We start from the raw sequence: 24,789 nt of genomic DNA on the forward strand, positions 1-24,789 counted from the left end.
TTTCATATTAACTAAGATAACATTGCTTAAGATGCCAGTTTAATTGATACGATGTTTACTACAACTAATCATTTGAGAAATACTTATTCAGAAAAGCTTAAAATCAGTTGTGTCTCTGCACTGTCTTTACTCACTGTGTGAGTGAATTCACCTGAGCTCTACCATTTTTAATCTCTCTGTGGTATTTTTACAGGATGTGTCACATTCTTTGCTTAAAAACATTTGTGACATTAATTTCCTTTAAAGAACTTAAAGTGAGGGAAACTGGATATAAATACATGAAAAGTTAAATAATTAGGAAATAAAGAATAGTGTTAACATCACAGTTCTAAAGATGTCAAGAGGCAAGTATATGATTAACTGCAAAATGAATAAAACTATCTTAATGGTTAACTTGTATTGAATACTCTGTGCCAGACATGGTTCTAACTGCTTTATGTGTTACAACTCATTTAATCTTCACAACAACTCCATGAGGTAGTGCTGTGATTATTCCCATTTTACAAATGAGGAAATCAAGACTCAAATTGTTTAAGTGCTCAGGGTTATATAGGTATTAAGGAATGAAGCTGTGATATGAAGCCAGGAAATTTGTCTTCGTGGTCTGTGCTAATTATCACTCTGCAAACTATAAAAATGGTAAGGAATTGAGGATCCCAGTAGGAGAAAATATTATTATGGGCTCTGTTGTTAAGGAAGGCTTCCTGGAGGAGGAAGGATTTTGAAAGGGTCTTAAAAGCTAGATTTAATTTTCTTTTTCTTTTTCTTTTTTTTTTTTTTTTTTTTTTTTGTGATGATGGTGCTGGGGATCAAACCCAGGCCCTCATTCATGCTTGGTAAGTGCTCTGCCACTGGGCTACCTACCTCATCCCCCAAACTAGATAGAGTTTGAATGTGCTTGTTTTGTTGTTGGTTTTTAAGATAGGATCTTGCTGTGTTGCCCAGACTGGCCTCTAACTCGTGGGCTCAAGTAGTCCTCCTGCCTCAGCCTCCTTTGTTGCTGAAACTACAGGCATGCATCATCACACCTGGCTTAAAAGCTAGATAGAGTTTAGAGAAAAGGGTAGACCCTCTGAGGGTTGGAATGTATTATGGAAATAGTGAATGTAACAGGTCATTTGGAGTAGAGATATAGAAAGGTATGTGTTCTGGTTCAACAAATACATATTAAGGTACCTATCACTATATACCATGTTAAGAGATGGCAGAAGTTGTGATCTTTGACATCATTATCAGTGAGAGAGATAAACATACTTACAAATAGTGTGATAGTATGCCATATGATATAATAAAAACAAGTTAGAAACAAAAGTATATAAGTGGAATGAGTATACAGAGTGGCTGGTGAGAGTGAGAGGTCAGAGAGACACTGTCAGAAGAACAGATAGAAATTGTTGGTGCATTTCAGGGATCTGGAAAAGCGTGGTCAAAGGCTAGGAGGCATGCAAGTAATGGAATGTTTGGGGAACTACACAGGTTCTGTGTTGATGGGATGTGAAATGAGAGTACAGGACCAGCAGGAGGATGGGAGTGAAAACCAGATCACAGGTGCCTGATGTTCTTCCTATAAAATTCTTGAATTTCATTGGTATACTATGGGGAATGATTTTAGTGTTTCTGAAAAAAATGGTGCCTGGTTTGTTTTAAAGACTCATTAGTGGCAGCATGGAGGGTGAATTTCAAGAAAGTAAATCTGAGGCAAGGAGACTAGTTAGGAAGAAGACAGGGAAGAATTAGGCCAGATTAGGAAAACAGAATATCAAACTAAGGAATTCACTTGTATATTTATTAGTCATCTGCTCATTACGTACAGTATCAGCCACTTTGGGCTACAATCTCTCATGTTAATTTTCTCAGCAACCCCTATGAATTGGTGAGTGATATTATCACTATTTTCCAAACAAGGAAGCTAAGGCTCAGAAACACTGAGTAGTTTTACCCGAGGTCGGCAGTCAGAAAGTGGTTTTGGGAACTGAAAGTGGGGTTTGAACATAGACTTTTTCACTCTAAGACAAGTACTTATTCTATTTAGCCACAGTGGATTTCTGCAGATAGCTGGAAAAGCAGATGGCTTCAAGATACACATCTGACAGATAACTGTGCTTAATTTTTAAAAACACTTCATTTTATATGTTTTAGACTTAAAGAAGAGTTGAAAAGATAGTAGTGTTTCCATGTACCCTTAACCCAAATTCCCCTGATGTTAACCCCTTTCATAATGTGTATAGAATAATCAAAACTAGGTCATTACTATTGAAATAAAACTGTTACTGAACTACTGATTTTATTTGTATTTCACCAGTTTTTCTACTAATGCCTTCTTTTTTTCCCAACCTTGGGCCCCACGTTGCATTTTGATTGTCATGCCTCCTTAGTTTTCTCCAGTTTGAGACAGGTCCTCAGTCTTTCCATGACTTTCATAACCTTGACACTTTTGAAGTGCACTTGTCAGGTGTTTTATAGAATGTCCCATCCTGCTGTTTCCTCATGACTAGATTAAGGTTATTGAATTTTGGGAGGTGATGTGGTCTTAGTGCCTCATACCAAAGGGTCTCTGATGTCAATATGTCTTATTACTGGCCACATTAACCATGCTCAACTAGTTAAGGTGATGTCTGCCATGGATCCACAATAAAGTTACTTTTTTCACCTTTGTAATTAATGAATACCACTGTTCTACAGGAGGTAGTTGGAGCCACATATACATCCTGTTTCTCCTTAAACTTTGCCCACTAATTTTCGTGGTCATCACTGGGTCTTGCCTATAGCAAGTATTACTGTAGTGTTCTAATGTTGATACTCTGTTTTCTTATTTTCTTTTACATTTGTTAATTGAAATTCTTATGTAGAATAGTGTTATCTCTTCGATCCCATTTGTATATTGATTCAGTCACTTATGTCATTATGGGATAATGAGTATTTATTTTATCATTTACTACTCTCATTCATTTTATCACTAGGATTGTTTACCCCATTGGCTCTCTTAGATTTGTTCCTTTGTTTTTTAACATGTCTTCATCATTTTTTTTTTTTAAATCGCTTTCTTACTTCCTCATACTAAAAGATACTTGAGGACTTGGGTTAAATCCTCAGCACCACACACAAAAATAAATAAATAAATAAGAAGTGATAAAAGTTTTATGTTGTATTTTCTCTTCTCCAGCCCTGGTACCTTTTATTGGAGGATGGTATTTAGCAACCAAGATCTGGGCACTAGGTGTGCTGGTTGCTATTAGAATAGTACTGCTTCTAGGGTTTTTGGCAGAGATACATATACACACATATCCACATACACACACACACACACACACACACACACATATATACGCATATACACACATATATACACATATGGTGGATTAAACCCAGGGACATTCTACTACTGAGCAACATCCCCAGCCCTTTTAAAATTTATTTTATTTTATTTTATTTTTTGCATTGGAGACTGAACCCAGGGCTCTGTGCTGGGTAACTGCTCTGCTAATAAACTATATCCCCAACCTTTTTTATTATTATTTTTTATTTTGAGACAGGATCTTGCTAAGGTGCCCAGGCTGACCTTGAACTCACAATCCTCTTGTCAGCGTCCTGAATAGCTGGGATTATAGGCCTGCACCACCCAGCCTGACTTTAATTATTTATTTATTTATATTTTTAATTTTTACAGACTGCATTTTGATTCATTGTACACAAATGGAGTACAACTTTTCATTTCTATGGTTGTTCATGATGTAGATTCATACCATTTGTGTAATTATACATGTACAAGGGGTAATGATGTCTGTCTTTTTCTATCATCTTTCATACCCCTGCCCCTTCCTCCCTCTCATTTCCCTCTACGTAATTTAAAGTTTCTCCATTCTCTCACCCCCCAACCTCCATTATGTATCAACTTTCACTTATCAGGGAAAACATCAACCTTTGGTTTTTTGGGATTGGCTTATTTCACTTAGCATGATATTCTTCAATTCCATCCATTTATCTGCAGATGCCCTAATATTATTCTTTATGGGTGAATAACATTCCATTGTGTATATATACCACAGTTTCTTTATCCATTCATCTGTTGAAGAGCATTTAGGTTGGTCCCACAATCTAACTATTGTGACTTGAGCTGCTATAAACATTGATGTGACTGTGTTACTGTATTATGCTAATTTTAAGTCCTTTGGGTATAAACCAAGGAGTGGGATAACTGGGTCAAAAGGTGGGTTCACCTCAGAAAACTTGGAATGGACCCACCGTTTGACCCTTGGTTTATTTTTTTATTTTGAAACAGGGTCTTTCTAAGTTGCCCAGTCTGACCTCCAAGTTACAATCCTCCTGCCTTAGCCTCCCTGATAGCTGGGATTATAGGCATGGGCCACTGTGCCCAGCTATAGCTATAGGTACACACACACATATAGATACATATGGATATAGATATTAATATGAATGAATATAATACTAATGTATTTTACCTATTCTTTAAAAATTTTTTTTTGTTGTAGATTCACACAATACCTTTATTTTTTTAATTTATTTTTGCATGGTGCCAAATATCAAAACCAGTACTTCGCATGCTAGGCAAGTGCTCTACCACTAAACTACAGTCCCAGTCCCTACATTCATCTATTCTATTTTGTATGTCAGTATCTCTCTATATACATGTAGATATAGATATACCTATAGAAAGATAGGTATTTTAGCCATGAGTTCATAATGATCCATTTTTCTTCAACACTGCAACAAGGTTAATCCTATTATTCTCCCTTAGCTTATTTGTAAATTCTTTTATCAGTTTTTGTTATCGATAACGTATTTACTTATTTGTTATACATTTAAAGTTATTTCAGAATTGATAATCCGTATCCCTATAAGAAACAAATTTACCAGAATATAGTGCCTATGTTTAATTTTATTAATCCTTAATTTTAAAAAATTCAGAAATAAAATGGTATGTGCATTTAATAAAAGCAACTCTTAGAAAAGAAGACAAGCAAGAGCAGATAGTAAAATCTAGCCAACTAACTGGGCAGGATGGCACACTCCTGTTATCTCATTAAATTGGAAAGTTGAGGCAGGAGGATCCCAAGTTCGAGGCCAGCTTTAGCAATTTAGCAAAACCCCAAGTAACTTAGAAATACCCTGTTTCAAAATAAAAAATAAATTAATAAATAAATAAAGTTGGGGATATAGCTTAGTAGTAAAGCACCCCTGGATTAAATCGTCAGTACCTCCCACCCTCCAAAATTACAGCTATCTAAGGATCATTCCCCTTCTAGAAATTTTAGTCTTTTAGGGATTAGAATAAAATAGAGAAAACAGACAGCCAGCTTCTCCAGGTTCTCGGAACGGAACTGGCCCGCTAGTGAGAGCCTGTCTGAACAGAGCAGGCTCCGAGTCCCGGAGCCGCTGCAGTGCAGTGTACTCCTGCAAAGAACCAGCGGAGAGCCTCGATCTGCAATCAGCCTCAGGGATAAGGGCAGGGCAGCCGGAGACCTCTTCAGGGGGCTCTGCCCACTCCGGCTGCGGGCTCTCTTCACGGGGTGATCCAAGATGGCGGCTTAGAGGGAGACTGCACCCCCGGTCGCTCCACAACCCAGGAGTTAAGAAGGGGAGGCATTGAGAGACTCAGACTGAAGTGGAGCCACGGGTGAGTCTGCCCACTGGGTAAAGCTCAGCCCGGGTGGCAGGCCCAGATAGAGGTGGCTTAGCAGAGCCGGGCAGGGCAGCTTGAGTCTTCCCAAGGTAGTCTTCCACACTCCGGCAGTGGGCTCTTCCCACACGGCCAGCTGCACGGTGCAGGCCCACAGTGAGAGCATTTCCGCACAGAGCCAGTTCCAAAACGTGGAACCAGTAGGGGGCTAGGGGCAGTATTCTTCGAATGAGCTGCTTTATCAGATTCCTCCAAGACATCAGGCTACTGAAGGCTGGGAGGTGATACACTGGAAATCTACTGGGACACTATAAGCCAATAGTGGAAAACTGCAATATCTCAGGGTCCCACTGACAACTGACCATTATGAGAAAACAAGGGAAGAAAATGTCCCAAACAAACCTAGATACTACATCAATAAAACCCAATGACAGCACAGCAGAAGAAATGTCAGAAAGGGAGTTCAGAATGTACGTAATTAAAACGATCAGGGAAGCTAATGAGGAGATGAAAGAGCAAATGCAGGCATTGAAGGAGGAGATGAAAGAGCAAATGCAGGCATTAAATGATCGCACCAATCAACAGTTAAAAGACCAAATACGGGAAGCAAGAGATCATTTCAATAAAGAGTTAGAGATACTGAAAAAAAAACCAAACTGAAATCCTTGAAATGAAGGAAACAATAAACCAAGTTAAAAACTCCATAGAAAGCATAACCAATAGGATAGAACACCTGGAAGACAGAACCTCAGACATTGAAGACAAATTATTTAATCTTGAAAGCAAAGTTGAACAAACAGAGAAGATGGTAAGAAATCATGAACAGAATCTCCAAGAACTATGGGATATCATGAAAAGGCCAAATTTGAGAATTATTGGGATTGAGGAAGGCTTAGAGAAACAAACCAAAGGAATGAACAACCTATTCAATGAAATAATAACAGAAAATTTCCCAAATCTGAAGAACAAAATGGAAAACCAAGTACAAGAGGCTTATAGAACTCCAAACATACAAAATTACAACAGACCCACACCAAGGCACATTATTATGAAAATACCTAACATACAAAATAAAGACAGAATTTTAAAGGCCGCGAGAGAAAAGAATCAAATTACATTCAGAGGGAAACCAATAAGAATATCAGCAGATTTTTCAATCCAGACCCTAAAAGCTAGAAGGACCTGGAACAACATATACCAAGCCCTGAAAGAAAATGGATGCCAAAGAATCTTATACCCAGCAAAACTTACCTTCAAATTTGACGATGAAATAAGATCCTTCCATGATAAACAAAAGCTAAAGGAATTTACAAAAAGAAAGCCAGCATTACAGAACATTCTCAGCAAAATATTCCATGAGGAAGAGATGAAAAACAACGATGCAAATCAGCAACAGGAGGCGCTAGCCTAAAGGAATAGCCAAATAAAGGAGAAACCAAATCATGTCAAAAACAAATATGAGTCAATTGACTGGGAATACAAATCATATCACAATAATAACCCTGAATGTTAATGGCCTGAACTCATCAATCAAAAGACACAGACTGGCAGATTGGATTAAAAAGAAAAATCCAACAATATGCTGCCTGCAAGAGACTCATCTCATAGAAAGAGACACCCATAGACTAAAGGTGAAAGGATGGGGACAAACATACCATGCACACGGACACAGCAAAAAAGCTGGAGTATCCATCCTCATCTCAGATAATGTGGACTTCAAACCAAAACTAGTCAGAAGGGATAAAGAAGGACATTACATGCTGCTTAAGGGAAGCATAAATCAGCAAGACATAACAATCATAAATATCTATGCCCCGAACATTGGCTCATCCACGTACGTCAAACAAATCCTTCTCAATTCCAGAAATCAAATAGACCACAACACAATAATACTAGGCGATTTTAACACACCTCTCTCACCACTGGATAGATCGTCCAAACAAAAATTGAATAAAGAAACTATAGATCTCAACAACACAATCAGCAATTTAGACTTAACGGACATATATAGAATATACCATCCAACAAAGAATGAATACACTTTCTTCTCAGCAGCACATGGATCCTTCTCTAAAATAGACCATATTTTATGCCACAAAGCTACTGTTAGTAAATACAAGAAGATAGAGATACTACCTTGTACTCTATCAGATCATAATGGATTGAAATTAGAAATAAATGACAGAATAAAAAACAGAAACTTCTCCAATACCTGGAGACTAAATAATACACTATTATATGATGAATGGATAACAGAAGACATCAGGAGGGAAATAAAAAAATTCTTAGAAGTAAACGAGAACAAAGACACATCATATCAAAATCTCTGGGACACTATGAAAGCAGTACTTAGAGGAAGATTTATTTCATGGGGTGCATTCAAAAAAAGAAGTAGAAATCAACAAATAAACGAGTTAACACTACAGCTCAAAGCACTAGAAAAAGAAGAGCAGACCAATACCAAAAGTAGTAGAAGACAGGAAATAGTTAAAATCAGAGCCGAAATCAACGAAATCGAAACAAAAGAAACAATCGGAAAAATTAATAAAATAAATAGTTGGTTCTTTGAAAAAATAAATAAAATTGATAAACCCTTAGCCACACTAACAAAGAGAAAGAGGGAGAAAACTCAAATTACTAAAATTCGGAATGAACAAGGAAACATCACAACAGACACGAGTGAAATACAAAACATAATTAGAAGCTATTTCGAAAATCTATACTCCAACAAAACAGAAAACCTTGAAGACATCAACAAATTTCTAGAGACATATGAACTACCTAAACTGAACGAGGAGGACATACACAACTTAAATAAACCAATTTCAAGCAATGAAATAGAAGAGGTCATCAAAAGCCTACCAACAAAGAAAAGTCCAGGACCAGATGGGTTCTCAGCCGAGTTCTACAAAACCTTTAAAGAAGAGCTCATTCCAATACTCCTCATACTATTCCATGAAATAGAAGAGGAGGGAACCCTACCAAACTCGTTCTATGAAGCCAATATCACCCTGATACCTAAACCAGACAGAGACACATCAAGGAAAGAAAATTTCAGACCAATATCCTTAATGAACATCGATGCAAAAATTCTCAACAAAATTTTAGCAAATCGCATACAAATATATATTAAAAAGATAGTGCCCCACGATCAAGTGGGTTTTATCCCAGGGATGCAAGGTTGGTTCAACATTCGGAAATCAATAAATGTCATTCACCATATCAACAGACTTAAAGTTAAGAATCACATGATTATTTCAATAGATGCAGAAAAAGCATTTGATAAAATACAGCATCCCTTCATGCTCAAAACACTAGAAAAAATTGGGGTAATGGGAACATTCCTAAACATTATAAAGGCCATCTACGCTAAGCCCATGGCTAATATCATTCTAAATGGTGAAAAACTGAAAGCGTTCCCCCTAAAAACTGGAACAAGGCAGGGATGCCCTCTTTCACCGCTTCTATTCAACATCGTCCTTGAGACTCTAGCCAGAGCAATCAGACAAACCAAAGAAATTAAAGGGATACGAATAGGAAAAGAAGAACTCAAACTATCCCTGTTCGCTGATGACATGATTATATATTTAGAGGAACCTGGAAATTCCACCAGAAAACTTTTAGAACTCATAAGTGAATTCAGTAAAGTAGCAGGTTACAAGATCAATGCTCATAAATCCAATGCATTTTTATACATAAGTGATGAATCTTCAGAAAGAGAAATTAGGAAAACTACCCCATTCACAATAGCATCGAAAAAAATAAAATACTTGGGAATCAATCTCACAAAAGAGGTGAAAGACCTCTACAATGAGAACTACAGAACACTAAAGAAAGAAATTCAAGAAAACCTTAGAAGATGGAAAGATCTCCCATGTTCCTGGATAGGCAAAATTAATATCGTCAAAATGGCTATACTACCTAAAGTTCTATACAGATTCAATGCAATTCCAATTAAAATCCCAATGATGTACCTCGCAGAAATAGAGCAAGCAATTATGAAATTCATCTGGAAGAATAAAAAACCTAGAATAGCTAAAGCAATCCTCAGTAGCAAGAGCGAAGCAGGGGGTATTGCAATACCAGATCTTCAACTCTACTACAAAGCAATAGTAACAAAAACGGCATGGTATTGGTACCAAAATAGACAGGTAGATCAATGGTACAGAATAGAGGACATGGACACAAACCCAAATAAATACAATTTTCTCATACTAGACAAAGGTTCCAACAATATGCAATGGAGAAAAGATAGCCTCTTCAACAAATGGTGCTGGGAAAACTGGAAAACTATATGCAATAGAATGAAACTAAACCCCTATCTCTCACCCTACACAAAACTCAACTCAAAATGGATCAAGGACCTCGGAATCAGACCAGAGACCCTGCATCTTATAGAAGAAAAAGTAGGTCCAAATCTTCAACTTGTTGGCTCAGGATCAGATTTCCTTAACAGGACTCCCATAGCACAAGAAATAAAAGCAAGAATAAACAACTGGGATAGATTCAAACTAAAAAGCTTTCTCTCAGCAAAGGAAACTATCAGAAATGTGAAGAGAGAGCCTACAGAGTGGGAGAATATCTTTGCCAACCATACCTCAGATAGAGCGCTAATTTCCAGAATCTATAAAGAACTCAAAAAACTCTACACGAAGAATACAAATAATCCAATCAACAAATGGGCTAAGGAAATGAAAAACACTTCACAGAAGAAGATGTACAAGTAATCACCAGATATATGAAAAAATGTTCAACATCCCTAGTAATAAGGGAAATGCAAATCAAAACTACCCTAAGATTTCATCTCACCCCAATTAGAATGGCGATTATCAAGAATACAAGCAACAATAGGTGTTGGCGAGGATGTGGTGAAAAAGGAACACTCATACATTGCTGGTGGGGTTGCAAATTAGTGCAACCACTCTGGAAAGCAGTGTGGAGATTCCTCAGAAAGCTTGGAATGGAAACACCATTTGACCCAGCTATCCCACTCCTTGGCCTATACCCAAAGGACTTAAAATCAGCATACTACAGAGATACAGCCACATCAATGTTCATTGCTGCTCAATTCACCATAGCCAGATTGTGGAACCAACCTAGATGCCCTTCAGTTGATGAATGGATAAAGAAACTGTGGCATATTTATACAATGGAATATTACTCCGCAATGAAGAATGATAAAATCATGGCATTTGTAGGCAAATGGTCGAAATTGGAGAATATCATGCTAAGTGAGATAAGCCAATCTCAAAAAACTAAAGGATGAATGATCTCGCTGATAAGCGGATGAGGACATATAATGGGGGATGGGACGGGCTAGCATTAGGTTTAGGGTTAGGTTTAGAGTTAGGCCAAGGAGAGCAGTAAGAATGAAGGAAAGAAGGACTGTGTAGAGGGAAAAGAGGGGTGGGAGGGGTGGGAGGGTGGGGGGGAGGGGGAAAAATATAATAAACATCATTACCCTATGTAAACGTAAAAAAAAAAATAGAGAAAACATAGTTTTTGCAATATTAGAAGAGCTCATTAATTTCCTAATTTCCAATGATTCTAGAGGAGCAGGTTATATCCATCTGAAACCTAATTCCAAGGAGCAAATTTTCATAAAGATGTTGTAGATGACCATCCCACATATTAGTGTCTTCACAATTCTAAATCCTTCCCACAATGACCACATAAAAACCCATCCTCTAATGGAGACTAAGAAGAGAGTTCTGCCATTTTGTAGTCATCTGGCTACATGATAAACTGTGTAACCAGTTAACCCAGGAAGATCCTGGACATTTCTAAATATTCCCCATGTCTCCTAAGACTTGCTGTCATTCAGATCTAATGCTATATTTTCAAGTTATCAGGGGATAAACATTGAAGATGAGCAGAAAGGAGAATGTACTGAGAGGAACTTAAAGCAGTCAACCGAGGACAGCAAGAGAACAGACATTTATGAATTGATAGGGCCAATGCAAGTACCATTTAGGACATTTTACTCTGATAAACAGGCAAAGGGAATTGCTGAGAAACAGATTATAAATTTTTTTCTCCTTTATCACAGTCCATTCATGCCTGATTTGAATATTTGATCACTGTATATATCTTCAGTATTAACAAAACTAGCTTGTCCCACTGTAATTAAATTGCATTTTTGTTGATTTTATCATAAAGTCATATGCCTATGATTTCAAAATGTATTGTACTTAATGTTTGGACCCAGGTACCTCATTAAAATCTAATTAAAACTATGAATTGCCTTTCTCAGGAAAGTTCACATACATGCCCATATGTATATACACTTGTACATATACACAAAGTGTGCATAATTTCAGGGTATTCTTGGGCTTCTCAGGGTTTGGGAGTCCCTAAGGGCATACCACATGCCAAGCATGGCCTCTTTTAATTTTTACCACACCTTTGTGTGAAACAATTCTGTTATTCGTTGTATAAATGAGGGATTTAGATTAAATAACATATTCAAAATCACATAAAAAGTAAATACCTACCAATCTTAGGGTTTGAGCCCAGGTCAATCTGACCCTCAAGCCAAGCTCTTGACCTCTCTTTTATTGTCTATCACTTCTCTTAAGTAAAGAAGTGGAGAAAGACAGCTCATTTAATGATTAAAAAGTTCTAGGTAAAAAAGGTCTAGATTCTGATGTGTCCAACAAATAAAAACCAACAAAAAATTTTAATATTATATGTCTAATGAAAAGAAGATTTTCACCATTTCCACCAGTTTCTATGGTATTGGAAGGTACCAGAAACCAAAACATTTAATAGCTGAGTAGCAAATCAGGATAAGGAAATAAGCAAAATATATGGGCCTGTTTCATGCTTCTTGCCATGATTGGTCTAGATGCTGTATCTTCTGTTTTTAGGATTTGGAATACCGTCTAGATCCAAAGACCAAGGAGCTGCCTCATCTACGAAACCCTGACATACTTGTTGGTGAAAATGACCTCACTGCCCTCAGCTATCTCCATGAGCCTGCTGTGCTCCATAATCTCAGAGTTCGCTTTATTGATTCCAAACTCATTTATACATATTGTGGTAAGTATGCTTTGCTGTCTGAGTGGACCATAAACGCTTTTCCTCTAACAGATGCAGCAATGGAAGCATTGTGCATGGGGAAAGCAGGCTGTGGTTCGTTTTTCTCTTAAAGACCAAAGTCATTTCAGAGTTATAAAAAGATTTACCAATATTTATTAACTAAATTGCATTCCATACCAAATAAATTCATTTGTAAAGTCAAATTGTATCACTTTGCTCAAAATGAAAAGGACTTGGCCCATTTTTTGTACCCCTTCTCCCAGAAGCCATGTGTCAGATTTAATGCCAAGTTCACATTCTTTTCACCTCTTAAAAACTACATGAAGAGTAGATATTCAAGAACTTACATTCAGAGCAGGTTAGAGAAGTTTATTGTTAACTTTTTCTCACTGAGAAATGCAGAATTGATTTGACTCACTGTAAATCTTGCTTGCTTGGATTGTCAGACCCCTGCTCATTGCAATATGCTTTTTATCCCTCTTAGAAATGAAGCCTGTGCATGAATGTATGGTTCTGTTTATTCCCCTCTCCCCATCTGTCTTTTCTTCTTTTTCCTTTCTTTCTCTATTTTGTTCTTATCCTCTATTTTCTCTACTGAACTCTTGGCTTTCTTTTACTCATCACTCTCTCCTCTGAGTCTCATATCTGATTTCCATCTGAGTCTTTTTGCCTTCTGTGCCCAATGCAGTGTTTGAACAGGAGCAGCCACACTTTCTTCTTCAGATAATTTATATCCTTTAGATTCTTGATGTTAACCTTTCTTTTTCCCCATTAAATGAATATTGCTTTTTCACAATTTTTATTTTTCTTCAGTTTATTTTTTTGTACATGTTACTTTCTCAATGAAGCCTTCCCTGGCCCCCCTTTCTAAACCATAAAAAGCCTTCCTTCCCTCCCAGCTATCTTCCTTCCTTGCTTTATTTTTCTCCTTTTTCCTTACTACTATCTAAACCATAGAGAGATGTATGTATTTTTTCTTATTTATCTTGTTAGTCCTCTGAATTTCCCACTAGACTATGAGCTCCATGAGAGCAAAGGTTTGTCTTTTCTGGTTTCTTTTGTAAGTCAGCACTTATAAAAGACTTGAAATATAGCTGGAGCTGAAGAATATTTGTTGAGTGAATAACTTCATTTAAGTAATATATGTAGCTACTGTAAAATATTAAATACAGAAAAGTATCAAAAAGGAAAAACAGTTGCAAGTAATTCAGCACTAAAAAATAACCAATATTCCATTGACTTAAAATACTTTATTTTTTAACTTAAATTCTTTCTTTGTGTATCTGTGAAAGACTGTAAGTAGATATAAATGTGGAATCAGTCTCTATATATTTTTTGTGTCATGTTTTTCTATGACATTTAATATTCTTCAAAAATATGTGATTTATGGTGGTAGTCCAGTAGTCATATGGATGTCACAAGATGTGTTCATCTACTTTCTTTTTATTACATATTTTGTTTCTATTTTCACTGTTATGAATAATATTATGATAAACATCTCTATTTAAAACAAACCTTCCCATAAATTTCTATTTCATTTGAATAAATTTCTAGAAGTAGAAAATACTTAGAATTCCTAAAACATTTTCACTTAGAAAAATTTTTGTTTTTACTACAGATTGAACCCAAGGCTTCATTCATGCTGGGAAAGCATTCTACCTCTAAGTTACATCCCCAGCCTAGTTACATTACTTTTAAAAACCCAGCCCACTTTTTAAGTGGTGTTTTAATTAAAGGTATAATGATTCAGAGAGACAAAAGTTGTGTTATATTTTGATTCTTGAACAATTTACTATATTAGTTTAATATGAACTAAAAATGAAGTTTTATGTTGTTTTACTTTATGCCAAGTTTGATATGCTCATTAGAATATTACTGACATCTTTTCCTGTTTTTGTCCCCTCCCTCCAGGTATAGTCCTAGTAGCTATAAATCCCTATGAACAGCTGCCTATTTATGGAGAAGATATTATTAATGCTTACAGTGGTCAGAACATGGGTGATATGGATCCACATATCTTTGCAGTAGCTGAAGAAGCTTATAAACAAATGGCCAGGTTGGTGAAAGCTTTTGTTATTTCATGGCTCTTATTAGATGTGATGATTTCTTCTTTGTTAAGTCACAAGTATTTTTAAAAGTTAATGGCAGTTCATGTATCATTACTAACTAAGTAGCCTTGGCAACCAGTTGTCTTGGAATGTCCTAGATTTTTATTAAATATTAAAGTAATCTCATGTTGGCCTAGTGTGGTGGTACATACCTGCAATCCCAGCAATTCAGGAGGCTCAGTCAGGAAGATCACAAGTTTGAGGCCAGCCTCAGCAACTTTCTGAGACTTTCAACAACTTAGTGAGACCCTGACTCAAAACAAAAAATGAAAAGAACTGGGGATGTAACTCAGTGATAAAGTTTCCCTGGGTTTAATCCCCAGTTACTTACTTACATACATACATATATACCTGCATACATACATAATCTCACATTTATAAAAGGACATATAATTAAAAAAAAAAAAAACACTGCCTTTGGAATCTCATTCAAGATTCTGTGACTAGGCAAGGACAGATGGTGAACTGGAAAAAAAAAATCAGTCTAGAGAATTAAATATAAAAGAAAGTATAATTTTAATGTTATTATTGCAGGGTATCAGTGATCCAGAATGTCATCTACAAAATATATCTGATATTAACCATGGAACCTTAATATTTTGAGGATGGAAAATGGTAGAAAAATATTCTCGAGTAGATTACTCTTAATATGTAATATGATATAATGTAAAACAATGAATGCATAAAACAGTGAATGCATATATTTGGCTAATTTCTCCAGCCTACAAAGCAGAACTTGGCATATTATAATCATGATATGAGAAACTCTCAAGCAATTATGAAGTGGATATATTGTAGAGTTTTTTGTTTTCTTCAGTCAGGGAGAGTGTACATGATTGAACCATTATGCCATTATAAAATAATTTTAGAATTATTTCAATGAAAGAATCCTTAGAAATCATTATACCTCCCCTTTTTTCTCTGAAATAACTTTTTTTAAAAAGCAAAGCAGAACTGAACATAATTTTAAATATTTGTAAATTAGGTCACAAAAGGGATGCAAAAATGTTTGCAGTTATTATGTATTCATACAATTAAAGTCACATATCAAATCTTACACTAATACATAAGATTATTTCATGATTAAAAGTAGCCCAAATCTAATAACCATATTAGTGGATCTCTTTTCCTATTATAACATCTTATTATTATTTCCAATACTGATTCCCTTACCAAATGGAATCTACAAACTAAATTTTTAAAAATTGTTAAAGAATGACTAAGCCTCTGCCAACTAAATGATTGAATTTACAGAAAATTCTGAGAGCATAAGAGCTAAAATACTAATATTAAGATTACCAATTATTGTGCATGTAAATTCTTCTTTGTGTTCATGATTCTAATACTAATAAGTTGATCTGGATAAATGTCCTTGAGACCAAATGGTAACTGGTCTCCCTAAAATGTGGCTTACATAAAATTATTTAGACCTAATCCATTTTCATATCTATCTACTGTCCCCCCAAAATCTGTTCTGCCAGAGAGAACACAAATCTGGAGTTAGTTATTAGTACTTAACCAAGTTCTTTCCTGCCCCATTTCTATTTTTTCTTGAGATTTTCTGTCTTGAACATACACGACCAGAACTCCTATCTTTTCAGGTACCAAGTGGGTTATTTTGTACAAAAGGAGTTTTTAACAAATCTTCCCACTATGAGACCATATGTATAATCTCAGTCCATCTTCAGTCACTTAAAGAGAAACCAGCAATCTGCTTATTATTAAATATCACAAAGGACAAACCCTAACTAAAAAGAATCTTATTTTGGTTAATTTTCAATAATTAGAGTCCGGTTACTCTCATAAGTGACCAACTATTAAAATTACTTTTACAAATGTGAGACCTTTTTTTGTTCCCTGCCGCTTGCCACCGACCAGCGGGACAAACGACACATACTCTTCAGAAGTTCATGAAGCAGCTTCCGCTTTATTCGGATAACACCCTCAATATATAAGCAGTCTCATGCATAAGCAATTGTAATCAGATATGTCCATCCAATCCTATTAAAGGTCAAGCGATCACGAGCTCAAGCACACATGTAAGATATATCTGTCCACACGCTAAGCGGCTGAACTAATTATCATACAGCCAATGGTAAACGCTTCCTGTTTTTCTCAAGGCGCATTCAGCACGCCCTTTGGCTCTCTGCCAGTCACCATCTTAGATGCATGTGGCGTAACCCTGGGCCCCGGGTCTCGCCCTCCACAGTTCCCCTTAGGGGAAGGGAAATGGGAAGAAAGAGGTAAATGGAGAAGAGGCACATGATGGTGGACAGGATACATAAAACTGTGCATTCAGTACATGATTTTGGTCACTTTTTCACAACATTGTGGTTATTTTCTTATATATTTTACTAAGCCTATATAATAAAAGATAGTGCTAAATCTATATATCAAAGCAAATTTGATAAAACATTCATCTTCAAGTCTCATAAATATATGCAGTTCTAATTATAAAGCCTCTACAATACATTTGCACATTTTCAGACTAACATAATACACAAACTCATGGAAGTATCAATTTTGCCTAGATATGCCATTATCTTTATAAATATTCAATGAAACCACAAAGGTACTATAATTTTTGGAATCTATCCACATTTCAAAGTGGCAGGGGAAAACAACAGTCAACAGCAATTCCATAAAATGGAAGGGAAATCAGTCCCTTACTTTCTTTTGCTTTTTGTGTTGGTTGTTTGAAAAACACTAGAAGCAGACATGAAGTTTTCTATATATTGTCTAAGAACTTGTTTTTCTGATTTTAGCTTCAAATTTTCTTCTTTAACTGCATGTATTCTTATAGAGAGATCTTCAAGTGTATGTTGGAGTTCCAACACTTGATTAATAAGTCATAGTTTTCCTCCAGTTCCACCTGATTTTCAGTATCAACTGCATCCATGTCAGCACTCATCATCTTGGGTAACAAACTTTAAGGTCTTTGATGTAAAATTCTTCATGAATGATCTTCTGTTTGAGGCGCTGGGAGCAGGTGGACTCAGGAGGATGACTCAGGCTGGGACACCTGGACCAAGTGACCCATTATGCCCTTTTAATAATAAAATAATATTAATGCTAATACTTCTAATGGCATGTGATAGTTATTATGAGTTCTCTTTCTGTAAGACACTGATTGATTGCTTTTCACTTATTAACTAGTTTTATCCTTATAACAGCCTTCTGAGTTTGGCTTTATTATTAAACTTAATTTTACAAATGAGAAATCAGAGTCATAGAGAAATCAAGTAACTTTTCCAAGGTCTCATTACTAGGGTGACCATTCAAATTCAGTTAGTATGACACTATAAAATGTTATTATTTTACATATGAAATGACTAAACATAGTTAGCACTATGTAATAGGCCACATTATGCCAGATTCTGCTATAAAATAGGAATAAATATACAGAGTTTAAGAAAAGTTATTTTTGAATTTAAAATTGAGAAAATGCCCTCATTTGGTACTTTTTTCCCCTTACGTTAGAAAAGTCTACCAATATTTGATTTGTAGAGTATTGTAGCACTGCAGGACAACTTTAGCACCACTCAGTATAACCCGAGAACCAGTGGATAGAGGGAATCATATGGACTGCTAGACACTAAAAATAGTCTCTGAAAATTTTCATACTGCTGAGAGAATTATATGACTTTTTTGAAAATATTATTCTTGTTCTTTTCATTCTTCCTTTCTCCCCCCACTGCCCCCGCTTGTGTTTTGCATTTTGTGTTCTAGGGGTTAAACCCAGGGCTTTGCACATGCTAAACATGTCGTCTACTTTTGAGCTACATCCCCAGCCCTATTGCTAGTCTTAAATAAGAAGACATGATCCTTCCCATCTTTTCTGTGGTAATCCATGAATGGTGTTAGATTTACCCGTAGGTTTTTTTAGCATTCTCCCCACTTTCCTTTATTATTCCTGTGGCTCAATCACTCATTGTGATTTCTAAACCGAAGGTTTATCTTTTTCCTTTTGCTTAGTTTTCTTTTTAAGGCAGTTTTAAAATATGCTTCAGTCAGTTATGGTATTAAGCTAACTGTCAGTATGAATAAATCTACAACCTAAAAATCTTCTACAACAGCTAAGACTTAGGCTTACAGTCAGGAATCAAAGTTACAAGAGCATCCCAGACACCAGGTACTGTCCTGGACACAAGGGAAGCAGCAAACAAATTATATGAAATAAGCAAAAATTTCTGCCCCACAAGGCAAAGCATGATAAAGACTAAAAATAAATAAAATGCACAATTTATCATGGATCAGTAAGTGCCATATTGAGGACAATGCTGGATGATTAATAAAATTGGAATACGAACTGGGATTGGGTGATGCTATTATATCAATATTGTTGTTGCTGATTTTGATCATTGTAGATATATAAGAACAAGTCTCTAAGAAGATATGCTCTAAAAGGAATCATGTTTGCAACCTACGTTCAGATATTTTAGAAAACATTAGAATAAGAGAAACAGATTAATAAAGCAAATGGACAGCTGATGTATCTAGGTAAAACATACAGGAGTTTGTTTTACTATTTTTGCATTTTTTTACAAATTTGAAATCATGTGAAAAGTAAATTTACAAAACAAAACTAAAAAGAACAGATTGGGTCAAGAGCAGAAAGATAGGAGACCAGTTAGGTTATTGCAGTGAACTAAGCAAGGGATGATAATTTTAATTTGAGCATATTAGTGGAAATGGTTAGGAAGTGGGTGGATTCTGGATATTAGTTTTACAATAGAACTGGCCAAGGCTTGCTTTTGTGGGGCAAGAAAGAAACAGGAGATAGGGACAAGGATTTAGCTGAGCTCTAGAACACTGAAACTACCATTTCCTGAGATGGAGAAGTAGCAAGAAGAGCAAGTTGTGTATGTGTGTGGTGTGGGGCAAAGAGTAGGAGTGGGCTTCCATTTTAGATGTTTAAAGTTGAAATGGTGTTTTAGGCATCTCTTCTCAAAACCAAGCTAACACTGATGATTCTTCTCAAGCATGACAGTAGCAATAACCAGAATGCTTGGCTCATGGCTCCTTACTAAATATTCTCCTTGGAGGATGAAAATACCTTAGAGAACATAAATACTTTTATAGAATAGTCTCTTAATTTTAGTAGTCCTGTTGACCTCCAGAGGAGAAAACCTCAGTGGACTGCAGTGTCTTATTTTTCTTTTCATATTCTCGTTTCACATTCTTGCTGATCTTTTCTCATGTTGAAACCGATTGTTCTTTAATATCTAAATCCTAATGTTATTTGCTTTAAAACAACAGATTTTAATTTTATTTCCCTTAAACCTGGTAGTACTGATTGCTTTAATTTTCTGTATTTTCTCTCCTTCATGAATGGTAGAATAAATCAAGTTTACTGTTTCACTTATAGTTCTACTTGAAGCAAGCTAGTTTTATGCAGTTAATTTTGGCATAGTGAAAAATATATCTGTACTAGTTGAGTCTCTATCAGTAATTAACTATATAACTTAAATCTCAAGATTCCTTGGATCTCAGTTTTATCACTTATAAATGGAACAATTTCACTAATATCTAGTTTTACTCTTACAGACTATGCTGTGGATGCATTTGCTACCTTTCTGTTTAATGGCAACTAGTATGTAGTATTTTTCTTCTTCCAAGCAGAGGACAGATGATAAGCAAATGTGCAGCAAAGCACAAGGCCCATAGTATAGACCTTACCTTACATTACCTCTCCCACACTAATTATCAATCTCTCATGTTGTTTCCCCCAAAGAGGAAAAGATAATGTTTGAAATGCTTACCTCAGAGGTTAAAATTATATTAGATGATAAATACAAAATTACTTTGAAAAATACTAGATGGTATTCAAATATAAGCTTTTTCTTTCATCATAGTCATTTTAAAGTCTCATGTCTACATTCTCTTTTCATTACTTTAGCTTCTTATCTGGTTTTATTACTCCTGACTTTATTCATTTTCAGATCTTTCCTTTGGGCGGCCCCTTTCCTTTAGTTACCTGATCTCTGTATACTTCACTTTCTTGAGGTCCATTGTCAAAGTGGAAGATGACTCTTAAAGACGATAAATCTCTCCTGTTAACTACAACTCATCTGCTATGTGGCTCCAAGTAACCTAGTTATGCAAATAGGCTCAATGTACTGCATGCTACCTAATAATTCTATTCAAATGCTCCTTGGCTTATGATGAGTAAGTCATAAGTTGGATTACATCCCACATCATCATAAGTTGGGGATCATCTGTATATGGTATGTAAAGGTGGATTAATTTATATTAATTAATAGCTACATGCGTAGATGCCTATTTTGTGTCAAACAAAGTGCCAGGCATGTTACCTGTAATCTTCATCATTTCATCCCTAGAAACAGATATCATCACCCCTGCTTTACAAGTGAGGAAACAGAAAGAAGTAACTTGTTCAGGCCATATGCTAGTGAAAGATATCTGGAAACTGAGATTCAAATCTGACCCTGAGACTACAAACCTTTCTTCTTTGCCATTTAGTTTTCTTACTTTCAACTATCTGGCCTTATTCAAATTAACATTGCCTAATTCTATTTCTACATCTTTTTTTCACCCTAGAATATCCTTCTTGCTGTTCCTTTACCTGCTTGATTCATATTTATACTTTATGGTTTGTCTCAAACTTTACTTTCAGAATTTTTTAAAAAGTGGGAAAAAAAAGAAATTGAATGACCTAAGCAAAATTCCCAGAAAACAGTTGTTTTATTTTTGATTCTTGAAGTCTGTCTGCCTCTTTAAAGAACAGCTTTCAACAGTACCAACACCCTCTTTTTAAAAAATATTCGGGGCATTTCAAGATGGCGGACTAGAGGGTGGCTGCATTTCATGTTGCTCCAGGACTCAGGATTCAAAAGAGGAGATATTGAGAGACTTGGGACCAACTCAAAGCAGCCAGGTGAGTCTCTCCCGTTGGGGAGGTGTCCTGGATGGGGCAGTAGTCCCGGAACGCAGGGAACTTTGTGAAGTAGAGTTGCCCAACGATACACCCCTCCCCCTGCTGGAGCAGTGAACTCGGACAACTGGGAGCATTGTAGAGGAGGCCGCTCAGCACAGCGCTTGGACTCGGAGCAACCCCTGGGGCTCCGGGCAGCTGTCCAAAGGAGGAGCTGCACAGCAAGCTGTTTGGACTCAGAGCGACCGCTCCTGAACACCGGGGCCTGCCAGGAGGAGGAAGAGGAGTGCGGCAGTCGCTTGGACTCAGAGGGACTACACCAGAGCTACAGGCGGTTGCCAGAGGAGGAACTGCGCGGCAGGCGAGCTGTTTGGACTCAGAGCGACCGCTCCTGAACACCGGGGGGTGGGGGGGGCTGCCTGGAGGAGGAGGAGGAGCGTGGTGGGTCGCTTGGACTCGGAGTGATGCACCAGGGTTACAGACAGCAACCCAGAGGAGGAGGCGAGTGGTGAGTTGTTTGGACTCAAAGCGACTGCTCCTGAACACTAGGGGGATGCCCGGAGGAGGAGCGTGGCGGGTTCCTTGGTCTCGGAGCGGCCACACCAGAGCTCCGGGCGGCTGCTCAGAGGAGGCGTGCGGCAGGTCACTTGGACTCAGAGCGACTGCTCCTGAACGCCCAGGGGGCTGCCCGGAGGAGGAGGAGGAACGGGGCAGGTCACTTGGACTCAGAGTGACTGCCCAGGGCTACAGGCAGTTGGCGGGAGGAGGAGGCACGCAGTGAGTTGCTTGGACTCCTAGTGACTGCACTGGAACACTGGGCGGCTGTACGGAGGAAGAGGCGTGCGGCGGGTCGCTGGGACTTGGAGCGACTGTACGGGGCTCCAGGTGACTGCTCAGAGGAGGGGCCACATAGCCAGGTGATTAGGTACAGAGCAGGGTCCCAGGACCTAGGCGGCTTCTTGGTGGAAGAGCTGCACAGAGACAAGCTGAGGGGTGGAGCGAAGTTTCCAGGACTGCGGGCAGATTCTCTGAGGAGAGGCAGCCTAAGGAGACTCGTCTGCAAAGGGTGAGGCTCCCAGGCCCAGGAGGTAGGTCTGGGCCCCTGGGAACGTTGCAGAGGAAGGCAGCCCAGTCCAGGCGGTAGTTGTAGATTGAAGGGAACCTCTAGGAGGGGGAACTGACCAGCAAGACCTTCCCTGCTGGGTGAGGTTTTCCCACAAGGACGGTAAAACCAGAGACATAGGCGTAAACAGGCCTTGCCTCAGCCCACAGCCTAGTTCCCTTTTGGATGACCATTGGTCAACAAGTGGAGGCACCTCTACCCACTAGCAGGGAATATACCCCACCTGAAGACCACCACCCTTAGAGAGGCAGTTTCCATGTGGAGCACCGCATTATCAACTTCCTCCAAGACTTCAGGCTACTGAAGGATAAGAGGGGATATACTAGAAATCTTCAGGGACATTATAAGTCAATAGAGGAAATCTGCAATATCTTAGCGGTTCACTGATACCTGAACAATATGAGAAAACAAGGGAAGAAAATGCCCCAAACAAATCTAGATGTTACATCAAGAAAATTCAATGACAGCATGGCAGAAGAAATGACAGAAAGGGAGTTCAGAATGTACATAATTAAAATGATCAGGGAAGCAAACGATGAGATGAAAGAGCAAATGCAGGCATTGAATGATGAGATGAAAGAGCAAATGCAGGCATTGAATGATCGCACCAATTGACAGTTAAAAGAGCAAATACAGGAAGCAAAAGATCATTTCAATAAAGAGTTAGAGATATTGAAAAAAAAAAACAAACAAATTCTTGAAATGAAGGAAACAATAAACCAAATTAAGAACTCCATAGAGAGCCTAACCAATAGGATAGAACACCTGGAAGACAGAACCTCAGATATTGAAGACAAAATATTTAACCTTGAAAACAAAGTTGACCAAACAGAGAAGATGGTAAGAAATCATGAACAGAATCTCCAAGAACTATGGGATATCATGAAAAGGCCAAATTTGAGAATTATTGGAATTGAGGAAGGCTTAGAGAAACAAACCAAAGGAATGAACAATCTATTCAATGAAATAATATCAGAAAATTTCCCAAACCTGAAGAATGAAATGGAAAATCAAGTTCAAGAGGCTTATAGGACTCCAAATACACAAAATTACAACAGACCCACACCAAGGCACATTATAATGAAAATACCTAACATACAAAATAAAGACAGAATTTTAAAGGCTGTGAGAGAAAAGAACCAAATTACATTCAGGGGGAAACCAGTACGGATATCAGCAGATTTTTCAATCCAGACCCTAAAAGCTAGAAGGGCCTGGAACAACATATACCAAGCCCTGAAAGAAAATGGATGCCAACCAAGAATCTTATACCCTGCAAAACTTACTTTCAAATTTGACAATGAAATAAAATTATTCCATGATAAACAAAAGCTAAAAGAATTTACAAAAAGAAAACCAGCATTACAGAACATTCTCAGCAAAATATTCCAGGAGGAAGAGACGAAAAACAAGCAAATCAGCAAAGGGAGGAATTATCCTAAAGGAATTGTCAAATAAAGGAGGAACCAAGTCATGTCAAAAAAATAAATAAATAAAATTTAAAAAATGAACCAAATGACCGGGAATACAAATCATATCTCAATAATAACCCTGAATGTTAATGGCCTGAATTCATCCATCAAAAGACATAGACTGGCAGATTGGATTAAAAAGAAAGATCCAACAATATGTTGCCTGCAAGAGACTCACCTCATAGAAAAAGATACCCATAGACTAAAGGTGAAAGGATGGGGAAAACATACCATGCACATGGACTCAGCAAAAAAGCTGGAGTATCCATCCTCATTTTAGATAATGTGGACTCCAAGCCAAAGTTAGTCAGAAGGGATAAAGAAGGACATTTCATACTGCTTAAGGGAAGCATAAATCAGCAAGACATAACGATCATAAACATCTATGCCCCAAACAGTGGCTCATCCATGTATGTCAAACAAATCCTTCTCAATTTCAGAAACAAAATAGACCATAACACAATAATACTAGGTGATTTTAACACGCCTCTCTCACCATTGGACAGATCTTC

The 24,789-nt window shown here is 37.3% G+C and overlaps 1 protein-coding gene and 1 pseudogene across 4 annotated transcripts in view; one reads left to right on the forward strand and one right to left on the reverse strand.

The window, feature by feature from the left end:
- Myo5a (myosin VA) overlaps positions 1–24,789 on the forward strand; it is a 212,659-nt gene that overhangs the window by 54,682 nt on the left and 133,188 nt on the right. For all 4 annotated transcript variants that reach the window (XM_047538820.1, XM_047538823.1, XM_047538822.1 and 1 more), the window contains exons 3-4: positions 12,508–12,679; positions 14,591–14,735. In XM_047538820.1, the coding sequence (XP_047394776.1) occupies positions 12,508–12,679; positions 14,591–14,735 (317 nt within the window). The remainder of the gene's footprint in view (positions 1–12,507; positions 12,680–14,590; positions 14,736–24,789) is intronic.
- Positions 17,454–17,827, reverse strand: LOC124973430 (short coiled-coil protein-like; annotated as a pseudogene).

This window comes from Sciurus carolinensis, chromosome 2 (genome assembly GCF_902686445.1).
Source record: "Sciurus carolinensis chromosome 2, mSciCar1.2, whole genome shotgun sequence".
Classification (NCBI taxonomy): domain Eukaryota; kingdom Metazoa; phylum Chordata; class Mammalia; order Rodentia; family Sciuridae; genus Sciurus; species Sciurus carolinensis.